This window comes from Heterocephalus glaber, unplaced genomic scaffold, assembly GCF_053883595.1.
Source record: "Heterocephalus glaber isolate CG9 unplaced genomic scaffold, H.glaber_assembly_v1.0 deba00001481, whole genome shotgun sequence".
Taxonomy (NCBI): domain Eukaryota; kingdom Metazoa; phylum Chordata; class Mammalia; order Rodentia; family Bathyergidae; genus Heterocephalus; species Heterocephalus glaber.
In genome coordinates this window covers 59,443,918-59,460,649 of record NW_028258317.1, presented here as the reverse complement: position 1 = coordinate 59,460,649, position 16,732 = coordinate 59,443,918, and the positions used below count along the sequence as shown (strand labels likewise).

General features: G+C 40.3%; 1 protein-coding gene across 1 annotated transcript in view; it reads right to left on the bottom strand.

The window, feature by feature from the left end:
* Positions 1-16,732, bottom strand: part of LOC147825976 (proprotein convertase subtilisin/kexin type 5) — a 341,197-nt gene that overhangs the window by 22,870 nt on the left and 301,595 nt on the right. The window contains exon 21 of the mRNA XM_087184121.1: positions 5,114-5,216. Coding sequence (XP_087040247.1) covers positions 5,114-5,216 — 103 coding nt within the window. The remainder of the gene's footprint in view (positions 1-5,113; positions 5,217-16,732) is intronic.

The following is a 16,732-nucleotide window of genomic DNA, read 5'->3' as shown; positions in this document are numbered from 1 at the left end:
TAGGTAATGTGAATAGACAGAGTGGGGGCTGTTCCTCCTTCAGAGTTTCTGATTGAATAGGTTGCAAGATGGAGAGGGAACTAAGAATTTGCATTTCTGACAGCTTCACAGGTGTTGCTGACACTACTTGGTCAAAGAACACATGTTTTTGGTTTGCGTCTTGTTATTTATTTTTAACTTTTTATTTTTGAATAATCTTATTAATTGTACGCATTAATGGGATACAATGTGATATTTCAACACATACATACAGCACATACTGATCAAATCGGGGCAATTAGCATTTCTCACTTAGCATTTCTTTATGTCTGGAGACTTCAGTTCCTCTCTTCTATATCTTCGTCAAATGCATTAAGCTATTGTGAACTACAGTCACACCACAAGTGCTGCCGAACACAGAACATATTTCTGTGATTGGTACCTGTTATCAAACTTTTCTCTCTTCCCTCTCCCTTCTCACTTTCCTCAGTCTCCAGTAATTACTATTCTATATTCAGATCAACTTTTTTTTTAAACTTCCATACATGAGCAAGAATATGTAGTATTTGTCTTTCTGTGTCTGGCTTATTTCACTTAACAAAATGTCCTCCAGTCCACTCATTCTGCTGCAAATGATGGATTTCATTGCTCTTTGTAGCTGAACAATACTCTACTGTATGTGTGTGTCTCTGTGTGCCACTGCATGTCTGTGTGTGTACACAGATAACATTTTCCTTATCTATTCAACTGTTGATGGGCACCTAGATTGACCCTATACCTTGGCTATCATGAATAGTGGCACTATAATCAAGGATCTACAAGTATCTCTTTGGTGTGATTTCATTACCTTTATAAACCCAATATTGGGATAGCTGTACCATATGGAAGGTGCACGTTAAGAACCACTGTGCAATGACAATCTGCAATATGTGGAACTTGCCAAGTAAATTCCAATATATGTGATGGTAAGTTAATGTCTCTTAGAGTTTCTATAGAACAGTAGTTTCTGTAGCTCTTGTATGGCTGACTGAGCACATAGTGGCACACATGTCCCTGAGAGCATAATGCTCCCACTGAGCAGGAGAGCTGATGGCCCTGCCAAGGAAAGGATGGCTTCCTTCTCTCTCTACTGCTTCCCTCTACTTGGGTCTGGCAATACACAAAAGACCAATTATAGACCTGGAGCACTTTTTCCTGGGTTGGCTTGTCTAAACCCCAGTTTCCTGAGGTGGAGCCAACCCTGCTTAACCTGGAAGGTGGGCCATTTCAATGTAGGGGTTTAGAGTAACATGAGGTGCTGTCAGGGCATCCTGAATAGTAAATCATATGCAGTTTTCCATCTGGGTCATTCCCACATCCTAAAAGTCTTTGTCATTTGTGTCAGTTTGGCAACAGAAAGGAATTCAAGCCAACAACCTAACACACAAGGTCAACTTGTTCTGGGAGTCCCAGCCCATCAGATTCTGGTCGGTAGACCCAGCATGATGGAGCAAACAATTCTTTTGGCCTCCGGCAGAGCATAGAGTCCCAGCTCCAAACAGACTTTCATACATCTGGCTGCCTCTGTCAAAGTCAGATTTTTGTGAGGGCCCCTGCATCGTGTGAATGGGTTCCTATTCTCCCAGTTTAGATTTTTAGCTTTTGGCACCAATGCCAATGGGGAATATCCCAGCCTGGTTTCTGAGTTAGGAAATTTTTCAAGAAATAGCTTGGAGAGGGGCTAGTTTTAAAAACAGCAACAAAACTCCAAAACTTCCTTGTAGAAAAGACTGCACAAGGGCAGGATTTAAAATGAGGAAACTGCTCAGTGTGCTCCAGAAAAGAAGAAAGGGATGAGTTCACTCCAGGGGTCTGGTTTTTTGCTAAAGTTGGTTGAGAAAGAGATGTGAAGTGCATCATGTCCCTAAGGAAGAGAGGACAAATCGGTTTGGGTGAAATTGTTTCTCTTGGGAGTGGTGACCTAATACTCTCAATGGGAACCATTTATGCCCTTCCAGACACAGGGCAGGAGGTGGGAAGCATAACATTTCTAAGTTTTTTCAGAAAGAAGCCACCTTTCTGAATTGATTTTAAGAAAGTATCAAACACAAAATTGTGCTTAAATCACCCCCCCTGCCCATGCACATCCTAAGGAAAGTTTGTGATCTGCCCACTTTTTGTAAGAGTATGAGTCTCTCTAAAGAGGTACAGGAAAAACAAGCACACCTAAGCAAAGGCAGTGAATTATATCACACTCCTTCACACTTTAGCCCTCTCAAGAAAAATTTCTAAAACATTTGAAGAAAAGTCCTGTGTCAAATGGTCACAGTTTTCTACAGGGAGCAACAGATACTACCAGTGGGAAAATAGATAATTTGCTCCATGAAAGTAAAAAAATGAGACTGATAAAAATATTCCTTAAAATGTCAAGGTATCTTTGGGACCACCATCATCCAATTCATGGATGTCTGAGAACCCCAGGCAAGCTGTCTCTATAGAAGAGCTTCTCCTCCCTGCTCATGCTTGCTCTTGACCTTTTCATAGGTGGAAATGCATCCCAGGTCCAACAGAGCTCAAAACAAAGAAGGTGGTAGAACTAAGTGGTAAACAGATGGGCAGATATGATCTCAATTCTGGCTTTCAATATTCCAGAAGCTGAGAGAGAGAGAGAGAGAGAGAGAGAGAGAGAGAGAGAGGCAGACATGAACTGTAATGGAAGAGATAGAAAATCAGAGTTAGCTGGTCCTCTGTGATGACTGTTGTCATGACCTAGAGAAATCACAAGAGCACTTAATGTAACTTCTTGGTGCCTTAATGTTTTAACAGAATGAAACCTGGTAAAAAGTCTTATTTTCTCCTCATTTATTGAAGCAGATTAAATAAAATGTTGAAGCCTGGGTAACAACAAAAGTAACTTTTAAATGCTTTTAATTAGTTTATCGACTTCATGTCTCCTTCAGGACAGGGCTGGAAAATGAGCTCGGGCAATGAGGACCACAGCATTTCAGAGCTTTGAATGTTAAATACATTCACCCCAAGTTTTCAATTGTCTCTGAGGAGCTAAATCCAAAGATTTATAGAAATTTCAGGGGAAACTACAGGATGCAGAGATTACTCCCCAAAAGTTGATTTCCTATAAAACAACTTCAGGGGTAAATTCTCTTATTTTAAAAAATGTATTACGGAAAAATTTAAACATATACAACAGTAAACAAGTACAGTCATATAATAAACATATATAAAAGACATAACAGTGCCCCCCCACCATGTAGTCATCATTCAGTTTTAACAATTATCAACCTCTGGCTAATCTTATTTCATCTACCTTCCCATTAATTCACTTTCATCCTGCATAATTTTGCAGCAAACCTGCAAGATAAATATTGATATTCCACTCCCAGATGACAGCTCTTTGAAGATTATTTTACCAGGACCTGAGCTACCCAAAGGCTTAAGAACAAGAAGAAACTGAATGAGACCACCTGTCCTGGTTATTTTGTTGTCTCCCCTTTCCCCCCCAGCCCAGATTCATTTTTGGCCATTGTCTATCCTGGTTTTTGTCCTACAAGTGAACTCACTACACATTACATCTTGAGCTCACTTATTCTCAGTTGTAAGTTGTATTTCCCACTGTAACTTGTATTTTCCAGATAGTTTCAAAGAGGAAACATCATTTGGAAATCTGAATGCAGGCAAAAAGAAATCAGTGATATTTATTAGCCCCTCATAAGCTGCTTCTTACTTCTAGGCTGGGGTAGAGATTATGTGTCTTATAGCTCCCACTTCTACTAGGTGTCCTCTCTTCTGTGGCTCCATCTCTTGCCTCAGAGATAGGGTATTACAGTTTCCCCATAATTTCTATTCTTTTTATTTGCCACACTTCTATATATTTTTTCATTACAAATGAACATATGCTCATGATGAAAAGAAAATATAAATTTAAGCATTACAGAAACTCCTCTCCCCCTGGAACAACCCCAACCATACTTCTCAATCATATGCGGGTTATTCTTTCTTTATTAGTATATGCTTGTAGTATATGATGTTCACATTCTTCTTAGGGTTAGGTACATAAAATTAACAGATCTTCATTCTTTTTATTGATCTTCCCTTCCCCACCCACCTTTCTCCTACCATCTCTGGATTCCTTTCCCCATTTTCATTACTATTGTTATTTTTTTTTTAGTTCATGTTTGAGACATACCATGACTGTTGGTAGTTGGTACATGTATTTGATTATACACTTTATCAAATTCAATAAAACACATTAATATGGGGCAGTGAAAGGCCAAACACACCGAAATCCCTGCTCACCAGGATAGGCTCAAGGAAGAATTAGGACAGAATGGCTATTGTGTGAAGGAGAGGGAATGCCCATTGTAGAAATGCCAAGCTCTCATTACTGCAGCAGCCTCATCTCGCTGGTCGGGGAAGAGATCTGCTTCTTACACATTTAGTTAAGGAGTGACAAGGCTACTCATTCAAACACAGTGCAGCCAACAAATATTAAGTGGTAGAGTCAGAGGAGCATTGACCAAAATCACAGCAGACCTCCCACACTGTTCACTAGGAACGCCCAGTGGATTATTAGAGTTGCTTATTCCACTTACAAGCATTCTATTCCCATCATCACTTGATAGTTAAATATTTATTGAGTGCCTACTGCTTTTGCTAGCACTGTGGTATGTACAGGAGATACAAAGGTGAGCATCTCAATGAGCTTGCAGTTTCATGAAGAAAGGTACTTGTAAACAAATGTCTTTGCAGTTTATAGGTCAGTTGTACCGGGAGGATGTCAGAAATGGCTTCATGGGACAGTTTACCCTTGAATTGACTCTAGAAATGCATAGGCATTTCCTTGGTAGACGGAAGTGATGGTTGAGAGATGGATGTGCAGAATGGAATGAAATTCCAGGTATCAAAAGAAGCATCAAAAGCACTATCTTCATTGATCATAAAGCCCTCCCAGTGTCCAGGAAACTATTCCTTGCAGAAGGTACTGAGCATCACGGGGAGAGGATGCTACAGAAGTGGGTGGTGGTCAGACGAAGGAGAATTTCTGCCATGGGAAAGTGTTCTGCTTCCTGCAGGCCCATGCGGTGTGCTGAGGTAGTTAGCACTTCCCCTCTCCACCTGTAACAGAGAGGCTACTCACCTTGTGATGAAGCAGCTGGTACACTCTTCCTGGGTTGGCCCCTGGCACTTGGCACACGAAGCATCACAGACCTGGCAGCAGCCATGCTCATCAATGAATTCCCCTGGGGAACAAAATCTAGTTGTTTACTTCATTTCTACATGGTGAGACTGCCAGAGCTGTAAATCTGAGAGCAGCCAGATATCTCTATGCCTGCCTGAAGCAATGGAGAGAGCACAGAGAGAAAAGAGGCCCCGAATGCCCCAGTGACCAGCTCTAAACCCTAACTTTATCGTAACAATGGCTCCTTCCCCAGAGGCCCCAGAAGTTGTAACCTTCTAAAATTATGAGGCAATGACATGATTTTGGACCTAGTCAACATGTATTACAGATTATATAAGTAGGGGAGGCCAAAGGGGGCTTCCCACCAGACCCCTTTACTTGTTTCTTACTGACTTCCTCATTAAAAGCTGAAGCTGTAGGCCTACAGAGGACATTATGGTCATGATTCAAGTCAAGGAGTGAGCAAAGCTCACTCATACCTTGTGCAAACATCCTGGAGGGGAGAGACTGTGGTTACTGGGCAAGAATGGGGGTTGAGTCTTGCCCTATATTTGGCAGGTATGAGCTACGTCTTATCCTACAAGAGTAACAGTGGAGAAATAGCCAGATCATTCTTCCTGAACTGGAAAGCTTATCTTTCCCCAGGAAAAACACATATGAAGTCTTGCCACAGAAATAAGTCCAGCCTCACAGATGTCTTTTGAACATTTAGGAAATTACTCTCATGGCAAAGGTGGAAGAGAGAGGTCAACTTCATTGAAAGTGCTAATCCAAAGGCAAGCCTCTACTTGGTGAATTCAACCCTTCTGTCCACATCATATTCATCCTTCCCTGCCTTTGTCTGAAAAGAAATCAACAAGTTTCTTCAGCCAAATCCAGAAAGCTAGTTTTCTTGGTTTGCAAACAGATCATGCTCAGAAAATACAGTTTTGGATTTTAACAGTCATAACCTTCTGTCAACCCCACACTACCCCCAACTATGACAGCCCTGTAAACATCTGAACATTGTCACTCTGAGATCCAGCTGGTGTGATGAGGTAGGATGACCCACCCACAGCTTACTCAAGCTGTCTCACTGATACTCTATGAGTTATTGCCTCATGTGTTGTGTTTGCATTGAGAACAGCCCTAGAAACGTAGACTTTACTGGTGAGGGATAAAGGGAAATCCATTCCCTTGCTTTTGTCTCATTTGTTTACTGAACTGGTATACAGTTAGGAAAGATAAGTCTGACACACATCAATCTTCCACTTGCTAGAACTAAACGACAAAAATAGAAATGAAGAGATTGGTAGAGCTTGGTCATACACAGCAGAAAAGCCTTTCATGTAAAGCTTGTAAAGTTATTCTATGAATTTTGCTAACTGAAAGGGAAAGGGACATATTCAGATCAAGCAACTATCTAACAGCAGCCTACCTTACACCCTTTGGACTTAGTCTCCTAAGTCTTTTAATTGTTACCAAGGTGCAGTGTGGACCAGGAATCTGATATATAACTTTTAGAATGAAATTGTGGTTCTTAGCTTAGTAGTGGAGACCTAGCCTCCAAAGAGTACATATTCATCAGGGACAAAGAATGTAGGTATGAGGGATGATTACTGCCCAAATGGTCAAGTGACAACTCAGTACAGCCCGTTTGTCACACCGTGCCATGTATTCTGGTGTTGCTGCCTCTGCATTTGTCAGGGACATCATTCATTAACTCACAAGAAGATTGTTGAATGGACTAGCAATCTTGGGAATCAGCTGCTGCAAGGCAGGAAAATACTGTGGCTTCTGTCTAGTAGGACTGATGATTTCAAGTTTAGACTGTCACAATACAAAAATCTTCTTTTTATTTGTTCAGACTTCCCCACTCAACTTACTTATTGCCCTTACTATTATTTTTCACATTGTTTTTATAGGAGGCAAGTCCAATTGAACATATGATTATCAGTCCAGGCACCAGAAAAATAAGAGGAGAGGATCCAGGGCAGACTAGGTGGGGAGAAATAGATCTTGCCTACAAGGGCCACCACAAAATATTTGTGTTTGTAGAGTTAGATGTATTTATGTGTCTTTCAAAATGTACATGCTAAGTAGAATAGGAATAGAAGGTCACAGAGACTTCAAAACCCAAAGAAAGTATATTGTAGAGAAAAATAGGCTCATAGCATAGCTTCCCCATTCATTAATTTATTCATTCCGTGGATTTTTTAAACATCTACATACATGCCAGAAACTAGGTGAGATTTAGACACACATGAATTAGGTTTTCAAAGGTTTGTGAAAAGAATGGTTATAAGGAAATAGTTATAACCCACATGCTAGCTAGGAGCCTTCTACTTTCTTAATCTAAAGACTGACACAGAAGGGCAAGAGCATGCACTGAACTCTGTTAGATCTTTGAAGACCTAGAGTCAAAGACATCACTGTGCCTTGGCATCAGTGTTTCCAGGTTCTGACGCAGTGATTTGGTTCTTTGAACTCTTCATATTCACCCACCTTAATCCCCATCCTGTAGCAATGCTAAGATATGCTTTCAAACTAAAAGCGCATTGCTATGCTAAGTCAAAAGTTGGATAGGTGGTCCTAAGAATTATGCAAAGTTTTCATTATAATTACAGATGACACCCTGCTAGGTCAGGTAAGGGTTGTTAGGATTTAAAATTCTCTCTCTTTTGCCTCTTCATTGGCTTCCATAAAGCAGTAGGTGGCATTAATATCGAGGCTGTGTATTTTCTCTATCTACCTAAATATAACAGCCTCTATTAGATTCACAAGCGGCCTCTTTAGATGTAATGACCACTAAACATTGTATATCTCCAAGATCTCCAAACAACTTTGTTATGACCCCACTATGATTCCATATCACCGCAGGGGCTCCCTGTAACTGTGTGGTCACCTTTTCATTCATTTTTTAGCTCTTCCTTGAATTCTTCACTCAGGCTAGGTCAATCAATCCTGAAACTCAAGTTCCATCCATTCCTGCTCTGAAGGAGACATTTTCTCTAATTTGCTGATAAGATATCTGAATTCCCTTAACTTCCTGTTTCTCAATGTCAAAATTCCTCTCTGTATTCTCCTTGAAAGTTTGATCATCTCCACAGTCTCTGAGGAGGGTATATCCCTTTTCCAGTCCATATCAGCTCTCTGTCAATGATGTTTATCTTCTTTCCTCAGGTTATTTCTTTGCCATTCTTCTGTCTTCAATCTTTTCTTCACATCTCCCTTTGATTTACAAAATATCTCCTTTAACCTCAATCTTTCAAAGCCCTTTCTCTTCCTGATAAGTGATTCTTAAAACTTGTTTTTACTCCTGCTCCTTAGAAACAAAATGGAGAAAACATCATGACCTCGAAGCTTATGTAAGAGCATCAGTGAAGGAGAGCTTCTCCCTTCTTCAGTCTGCATGCCTCTTCATTTCAGAGTAAGCTCTGGCTTACAACAGATGAGAAGGCAGGGACCTGCCCCAATTCTCACAGTTATGTAGATGTCCAATTAGTTACATAAACAACTGCCCCCAGCCCTTACAGGCACAAGTTTTCCACTGCGCATTTGGAACTGAAGAAGTCAGATTCCAAGGACATTGGGGAGTTGTTTTTTGTTTTTTTTTTTTGAGTTGTTGGAGCAGCAAATTCTTGTCATCTGTCTTCATTGCACAATGAAGTTGAATGTTTATGACAGGCGTGATATACAAAATTCTTAGAAAAAGTCACTTTTAGCAGAGACATCAGGAGCCAGTAATTTGTTCTTTCCCTGATCCTGACATCTTTGTCCGATATTATTATGTTTAAATCGCCTTTCTCTTTTGATCAAAACATTTCCATTCCCCTTTTAGTTCCTTTTTATCCTATCCTATAAGGGTTCAAAAGCCACTAAGGAAGTAGGGTCACATGAGGAAGGAAGAACTACACCTTGAAATTTGAAGACAAGGCTTATAAAGGAATGCTTATAAATTTAAGAAGATACAAGTAAGTGATTTCCTCTGCTTGCCCAACCCTGATAACATTGCACAACGTTGTCAACAAGTCTCCAGTTATAAATAAACCTTATGAAGTCATGCAGAGAGGTCAATGTGTATTACATCATCCCAGGTACCAAATGTGATTGAAACATGATAATTGTTAGGTTTTCATGATCAGAGGAGCTTTGTTCTAGGAAGCTATGCTGTGATGAAGAAATACTCTGATGTCATATATGGAGATGTCACAATGAAACCCACGAATTTATACAATTAATTTATACTATTAATGATAGTGATAAGAGAAATGCTATGCTCTTATAGCTCATAAACTATTTCATTATTGATTAGAACCAAATCTATTGTAGAATTTATACAAATAAATATATACCTTACCGAATTAATAAACACATAAGTAAATAGATTGTGATGTGAGCTTAATGCATCTTTTTAGCCAGGAAGAGCAACTAATGAAAATTCAGGTGCTTGGTTTTTGACCTGGTTATTTCATTGAGCAACTTTGTGTACTGAATTGTCTTGAGAACTCTGTGAGAGTCTTACTCATGTGCTTTATCACACAGATGCCAGGAATCATTATTCAATTATTGAATAATTCTATAATCATTCTATAATTCTATAATAATTGCATAAATTCTAATTAAAAATACTATCTCTTTGCAAGGATGACAATACGTAATTTCAACTTAATATACCACCATGTGAAGGCAATTTTCATGAAAAAAATTGTACATTTATTACTCTCCATCAGCTACAATAAATGCTCAGCAACATTTTCGACTAATTATATGCTAATGAAATAAGTCAGTCTTTAAAGCCTCATTAAGCATGAAGTTTTATAGCAAGGCTCAAAATATGAGGCCATCAGCTAAGACTGCAGTATTTTTAAAGTCTATGCAATCATTCAGCCTTAAAAAGGAAGAAGATTCTGACACATGCTTTGACAGGGATGAACCTTGAAGACATTATGTTAAATGAAATAAGCCATTCAGAAAAGGACAAATATTTTATGAAGTTCCCTAGAGCAGTAGGAGTCATAAGAACAAAGAATGGTGGTTTTCAGGGACTAGAGAAAGAGGGAAGTGGGGAATTATTATTTTATGGGTACAGAACTTCAACTGGGAAAGATGAAAATGTTCTGGAGCTGCGTCATGGTGATGGTTGCACAACAATGAATGTATTTAATCCCAATAAACTGTACACTAAAATAGTTAAATGATAAATATTATGCTATGTATTTTACCATAATTTTTAAAAGCCAACCCAATGAGTTTGTTCCTTAACAGGAAAATACTTAGTATTAACCAAAAACCTCAGAATTATCTGCCTTTGGGGATGGTACAAGAGCATCAGTCTTTTGGGGGTGGCAGTCAGTTGAACTGAGGCTTGGGAGACCTTCTGTGATAAGGGGAATAGAAGAAATAGAAGGATATACGGGAGATATGGGGCAAATGGAAAACTGTTGTGCCCTTTCTCAGGATCTTCAATAAGCAGAGTGAACACAGACAGCTAGAAGGTGATCCAACGCCTGGAGCTTGGAAGTGTTCAGGGGCCACTACCTCCCTATCCCATTGCCCATGGGTTCTTCAGGGAGACAAGATATCCTTCCAGAACCCACTACTTTTCCCTCTCAGGCATTGGCATGGAACCGTGTGGTCTCTTCAGATACTCTGTCTTCTCCTCTGTCACCCAGGGTTTGGCACTACTGCAAAAAGAATAGATTGTCAATTGTAGATTCACACACATACAAATATTTTGTTTCCTTCAGCTTACACATTGTTCAAAGAGCAGAATTAAGAGTTGATGCTTATTTTCCACTGAGTTTCGGGCCCCAATCACAGTCAGGAGGCTAAAAATAATGTATTCAAAGTGAAGTCTTGGCCAACGCACCCGAACATAGTGGTGATGTAGCAATTGCACAAGCTCCCATTCATTGATACTTAACATAGTACAAGCACTGTACTGTGTAATCTTTTACTTAGGCAACAACCCCTTTTATAAGTGAGAAACTGAGGTTCAGGGACATTCAATATCTTGCATAAATGTATTCAAATAAGCAAGTAACAGAGTTGGGTTGTGGCCCAGGTGTGTCTAAGCTTGAGCCTGAGCTCACACTCTACAATATTTTTCTGGTACGGATTCAATTCACTTCTCAGTGTTCCAAATAGCTTTGTTATTTGTAAGAACAAAGAGCTAAGTACATACCTCACCTAAACTACTTGGTGAGGTAATGGTATAAAAAAGGAGTTCACTATGAAAATAAATGGACACGGAGTGGGTACACTGCACAAATAAGATTTATTCAATAATTAAATATATGGTATAAATTTATTTTCTCTGATAAAATAACCATCATTTATTAAAAGGTAATTTTATATATCAAATAAACTGAATTTTATGGGTTTGTTCTGCCAACTGGGTGTTAATCTCCTAAAAGAACTCAAACATGTGTTTAGGAATTAGTAAAATAAATTGGATAGGGCTCTGGACAGTGATTTTCTATACTGTTTAACTGCCATCTAAAAATGAAATAAATTGTTGCCCCCAGATAACTTACAGGCAGAATTATGGTAACAACTTTTGGGTTCCCAATTTAAATGAAAATATATAGTACATGGAAGTTCTTGTATATCTTTTCCTTAATTAACAAGATTTGGCATTGCCTCTGTGTTAGGAAAGTCTCTCTAAGTCCTAGCATGAAGATGCTAGAATTAGAAAGGCAGGGAGAGACAAGTACCACATGATTTCACTTATATGTGTGATCTAAAAAAGTTGACCTCATAGGAGGAGAGAGTGGAATGTTTGTCACCAGGGGCTGGAGTGAGGGAGGACTAGAGGTGTTGGTCAGGGGTAGAAAGTCTCAGTTTGACAGGAGGAACAAAGTCAAGATCTCTAACATACAACATGGTGACTACAGTAAATGACAATGTATAGCCTATTTGGAAATCCCTAAAAGAGTAGATTTTTAAGTGTTTCACCACATGCAAAAATAATAAGTATATGAGGTAACAATATGCTAATTAGCTAATTTAGCCTTTCCACAATGTGTACATACTTCAAAACATCATACTATAGACCATAAATATTTGCAATTTTAGTTGTTAATTAAGAAAAAAAGATATCAAAGAGTTGGTTGCAAGACCTGGCAGACCCAAGGCAAGAAAAGGGCAGAAGTGTGATTATTATCTGCAATTAAACAAAATAAATTTACAAACCCTGTCATTGAACCGTGACTCAGGAAAATCAAGGAAATATTCTTGTGAGATGAGTGTGACAGATAGAAACCCATTTATTTCCCATCTGAGTTGAGTAAAATTTCTTGAGTGTATCGAGTGGGCTGTCTTTGCATTTGTGAGTCAGAAAATGTCATAGATTTTGCCAGTGCACTCCATTTCTTAACTACCAGAGTCTGGATTTTTATCCCCAAACATTTGCTCCATTTGTGGAACTCTTATGGGGAACAAAGGTACAGTGTATGATGTAGTAGCTGTCTAGGTTTTCACATACAGTCACGGAAGGACCATAACTTGAGAGAAGAACTTATTCACCTTTTGGAAAGCAACATGGACTGCCAGATTCAGGTCACCCCTGAAAGACTCTCATTGAGGAAGTGGGTGACTTGGGAGGGCTAAAATCTGAGAGATGGGGGGCTTCTCACAGAGAGATGCAAGCTGGCAGGAGGGGTCACTGCTGAGTAGTGCTTCTGTGTCACCCATGGGGAAGCAGGTGCTATCAGGCCGAGGGAATGTGCCATTTCTGGTTTCTTTGGAGTGAGGAAGGTAGGAGAAACTCCCCAGGGACACAGAGCCTTCCTGACACTTCTTGAACTAGACAAAGGTGCTAGAGGGCAGGGGGTTAATTCCCTTTCTTAGTCACTTTCTTGTTCCTGGGTCAAAATACTCAATACCTATCACTTAAAGGAAGAGAGGTTTACTTTGGGTCATGGTTCCAGTACCTGGATGGCTGCCTTCAAGACAGGAACAGGAAGTCAGAGAGGAATGAGAGAGAAAAAGGTGCTCAATCCACAGCAGCCAGGAGGTAGAGAGAGGGGAGGAGCCAGGGACAAGAATACACCCTTCAGGCTCATGATCCCAGTGACCCACCTCCAAACAGGCCTTACCTCCTAATACACATTTACTACTGAACTCATCAAGGGATGGATCCACTGATGAGTATAGTGCCTCATGACCCAATCACCTTCCACACACATGAGAATTGCGGGGGGATGTTTTTAAAGATCTAAACCATAACCTGCCCCAACTCTTTCCCATGGAGCTTACTAATATAAAAGTATTTCCTGTTATCATTTTAGTCCTGAAACCCACAGATGAGACTTGCTATCATCCACTTTCATTTCTGTGATGACTCAAAGCCTCCCCCGCCCCCTCTGCCCACAACTGTTAGAACTTGATCTGAAACCTCTTCCAGGTACTGTTGTGATCGCCTTCCCAGCTCAGCTGCTCTGTGGGAAGAAACATCCTCAGTGCACTCTCCTTCTCTTCCTCTGTGCAAAACACGGAAAGCTTTCAGTTCACCTTTTCTCTCCTGCTCCCCCATAGCCTTTGTTTATGCCCTGCCCTCCTGTGGTCAAATATTTCGGCTTCACCTCTAGTTCAGAGAAAAGAGAAGCCCCTGGGAAGAGGCAGAATTGAATTCTAAGTCCTGGGGCTCTTGCTGCACAGCAGCTGGTCTCTGCTCTGATAATTGACAGTTTGTTCTTTAATTGGGTTGTCATTAGCACAGCGGATCCATCCGCTGTGGGTGCTGCCTTCTAAGAGATCTGCTGGTTTGTGCAGTGACAGGTCCAAAGGAACCGTTGCGCCTAGGAGACCACAGTGTCCTGGCCACTGGGGAAGCATTTCATTAGTCAGGCTGCCATATGTTTTATTGCGAGTGACTTAATTGTGCTTTTAAAACAGCCTAAGTGTGTGAATAAAGAAGGATCCCTAGTTTGCCCAGTGCCGGCTGTTTGTCTGCACAGCAAGAAGCAATATGTTGGGTAATTGCATAAAATTTGGAGTCATCCTGACCTGGGGTTGATTTTTGGCTCGCTGCTCCAGCTGTCTGCAATTAATCAAGTGCATATTTCCCTGACATTCCTCTTCTGTAAAATGTGGATAATAATCTCTCTCTTCTTAGGATGCGGTGGAATGCAGATGAGAAGACAGACCTAAAGCATCTATGGCAAAGTTTTATGATTATCAGGTACGTTAATTGGGTTATATCATTAAATCTCTGATAATAATGTAGGATAGCTAGGAACTATCAGCTTCATTTGACCAAATAAAGAACTCAGGCATCAGAATATTTACAGAATATCATTCAAACCCTGGTCAGACTGGATTGCAAATTGTGCTTTTCTACCACCCCCGAGGGAATTTGAAGAATGGATTGGCTGCATCTGTGGGTGGCAATGAGGCAACTAAAATTAATGACCCTGAGGATCAAGAACAATGACCTTTCAAAGCAACTGAGCTGCAAAATGCAACCTACACAAGTTATTTTTTATTATTACCGGCCCCTTGGAGACAGCCTCCCTGTCCCCAGCAAAACCAGCTCCTCCTGAACTTTGCAGTGGAAAATTCCAGAGCCGTGAGTGTGCCCTTCTCAGGCCCTGAAGTCCTAGTCTGTCTGAAATGGGTGCATTTCTGTTAGATGCAGCTTCTTCCCAGCACATCTCAGCAAGTCATGCTCAGAACTTGGGATTGTTGGTCCCAATGTAGGGTGGTTATTGCTGATTGGTTTAGCATAGTTCTGGGTGTGGATGGTAGACTTCCTAAAGAGAGAAGACCCGCCCTGTGTGTGGGTGGCTCCAGCCAATAGGTTTGTGGTCTAGGTGGAATAAAAGAGGAAAGAAGAAAGGAGGCTCACTGATTCCTGCCTATAATGCCATGGATTGTTCATTCTCTGTCATGCCCCTCTGCCATGCTGCTCTGCCTTGGAGCCAGCTGACCATGGACTAAAACCTCTACAGACTGTGAGCTGAAATAAATCTCTTCTCTTTCAACTTCTGAGTATCAAGTATTTTGGCCCAGCAAAAATAAAGTACCTAAGATCCACATGGCTTGCATCTTAGCAGAGCTTTAGACAGTCCAGAGCCTATCTGGGACTAGAACTTCTTGGAGCCTTACTGTAAAGAGAATTCCATTCCTCCCTTCAAGATGCCTCTTATCTGCACTGGATGTTTCGGTGGCCATGCGCTGTCATCTCCGGTGTCAGAGTAATGCTTTCCTTTGAGAGGTAGGAAACAGATTCAGTTCTTGTATCTGGAGCCAAATGTCCTACATGTGAATCTCATGCCTGCCTTGGCTAACTGTGTAAACTTGCACAATTTTTGAAACCTCTCTGAGTCCCAGTCAACTCATCAGTAAATGAAATAATGACAGCTACTGTCTTAGTTACTTTTCTCATTGCTGACACCCAAAGTTAAGGGAGAAAAGGTTTATCTGGCTCACAGTTTGTAGAGGTTTCAGTCCATAATTGGCTGGCTCTAAAGCAGGGTGGCATGGCAGATAAGCATCACAGAGGAGAAACAGCTCATGGCAGGCAGAAGGTAGCGCAACAAGGGACAAGACAAGCTCCTTTCTGTCCCTTGTATTGTATCCAGGCTACTGGGATTAGGGCGGTGCCAAACAAATCAGTGGGCTGATTTAGTAATCACACACCGTTAATCCTAGCACCCTCAATCCTAGTATTGCACCATGAATCAATCATACACTTTAGATTCAGCCACCTCTGAAAAAGCCCCACCTATGCGTGCATGAGGCTTCTGGAGACATCTAGACACAAGTCATAATAGCTACTTTACAAAGAGGTCAGAAGGATTAAATTAGTTAACACATTGAAAACTACTAGCACACTAGTAGGTACTCATTAAATATTAGCTATTACCATTCAGTGAGCAAGGTCCATGGGGTAAGTAACATGAGAGTAAAAAGATCTTTAGAAGAATTCACATCCCAACTTGATTCTTATTATCTATTGATGATAATTATCCTCTCTTTAACTTCATAGAATAAGATCAATTCCCCCTAATTTGTAGCTTTCTATTCATGTCCTGTGTAGTATCAGGTAATGTTCTGTTTTATGCTATGGTTGATTCAGAAGTACATGGGTAAATTAAAATGCCTAAAAGAGATTTTTTTCTCCATAGCTGTTCAGTGATCATTATGAGAATGGATTCCAATTTTATTAATGTCTTAGAACTCAACGAGCTTGGTCTTGTTTTATTGACAACAACGTTCTGCTTAAGAACATAACAACCCTCTGCGTTTTCACCCCCATGATAATTGCACAATTCTAGAAGTATTAACTTGCTAAAAAATTGTGTTCCCTAAACCATTTTGTGATAGCGAGGCAGATCAGCTATTCCTCTATTGCCCAATATTATTCTTTTGTTTCCTTGTAGAGAAATCTTTCAGGAATAAAAGAAAATTGTGACTTTGATCTTCACTCAGCCCTTACTCCAGTGGTCAGGAATTGATTATGAGCTAATTTGCACAAATTCAATGTAAACCCAAGGAATCATTTCTTGGACATTAATATCATAAGAGGAATCTTGACTCATCAAAACATTTCAGAGTAATGTAGCTCAATGTGCTCTTTCTCTTTGATCT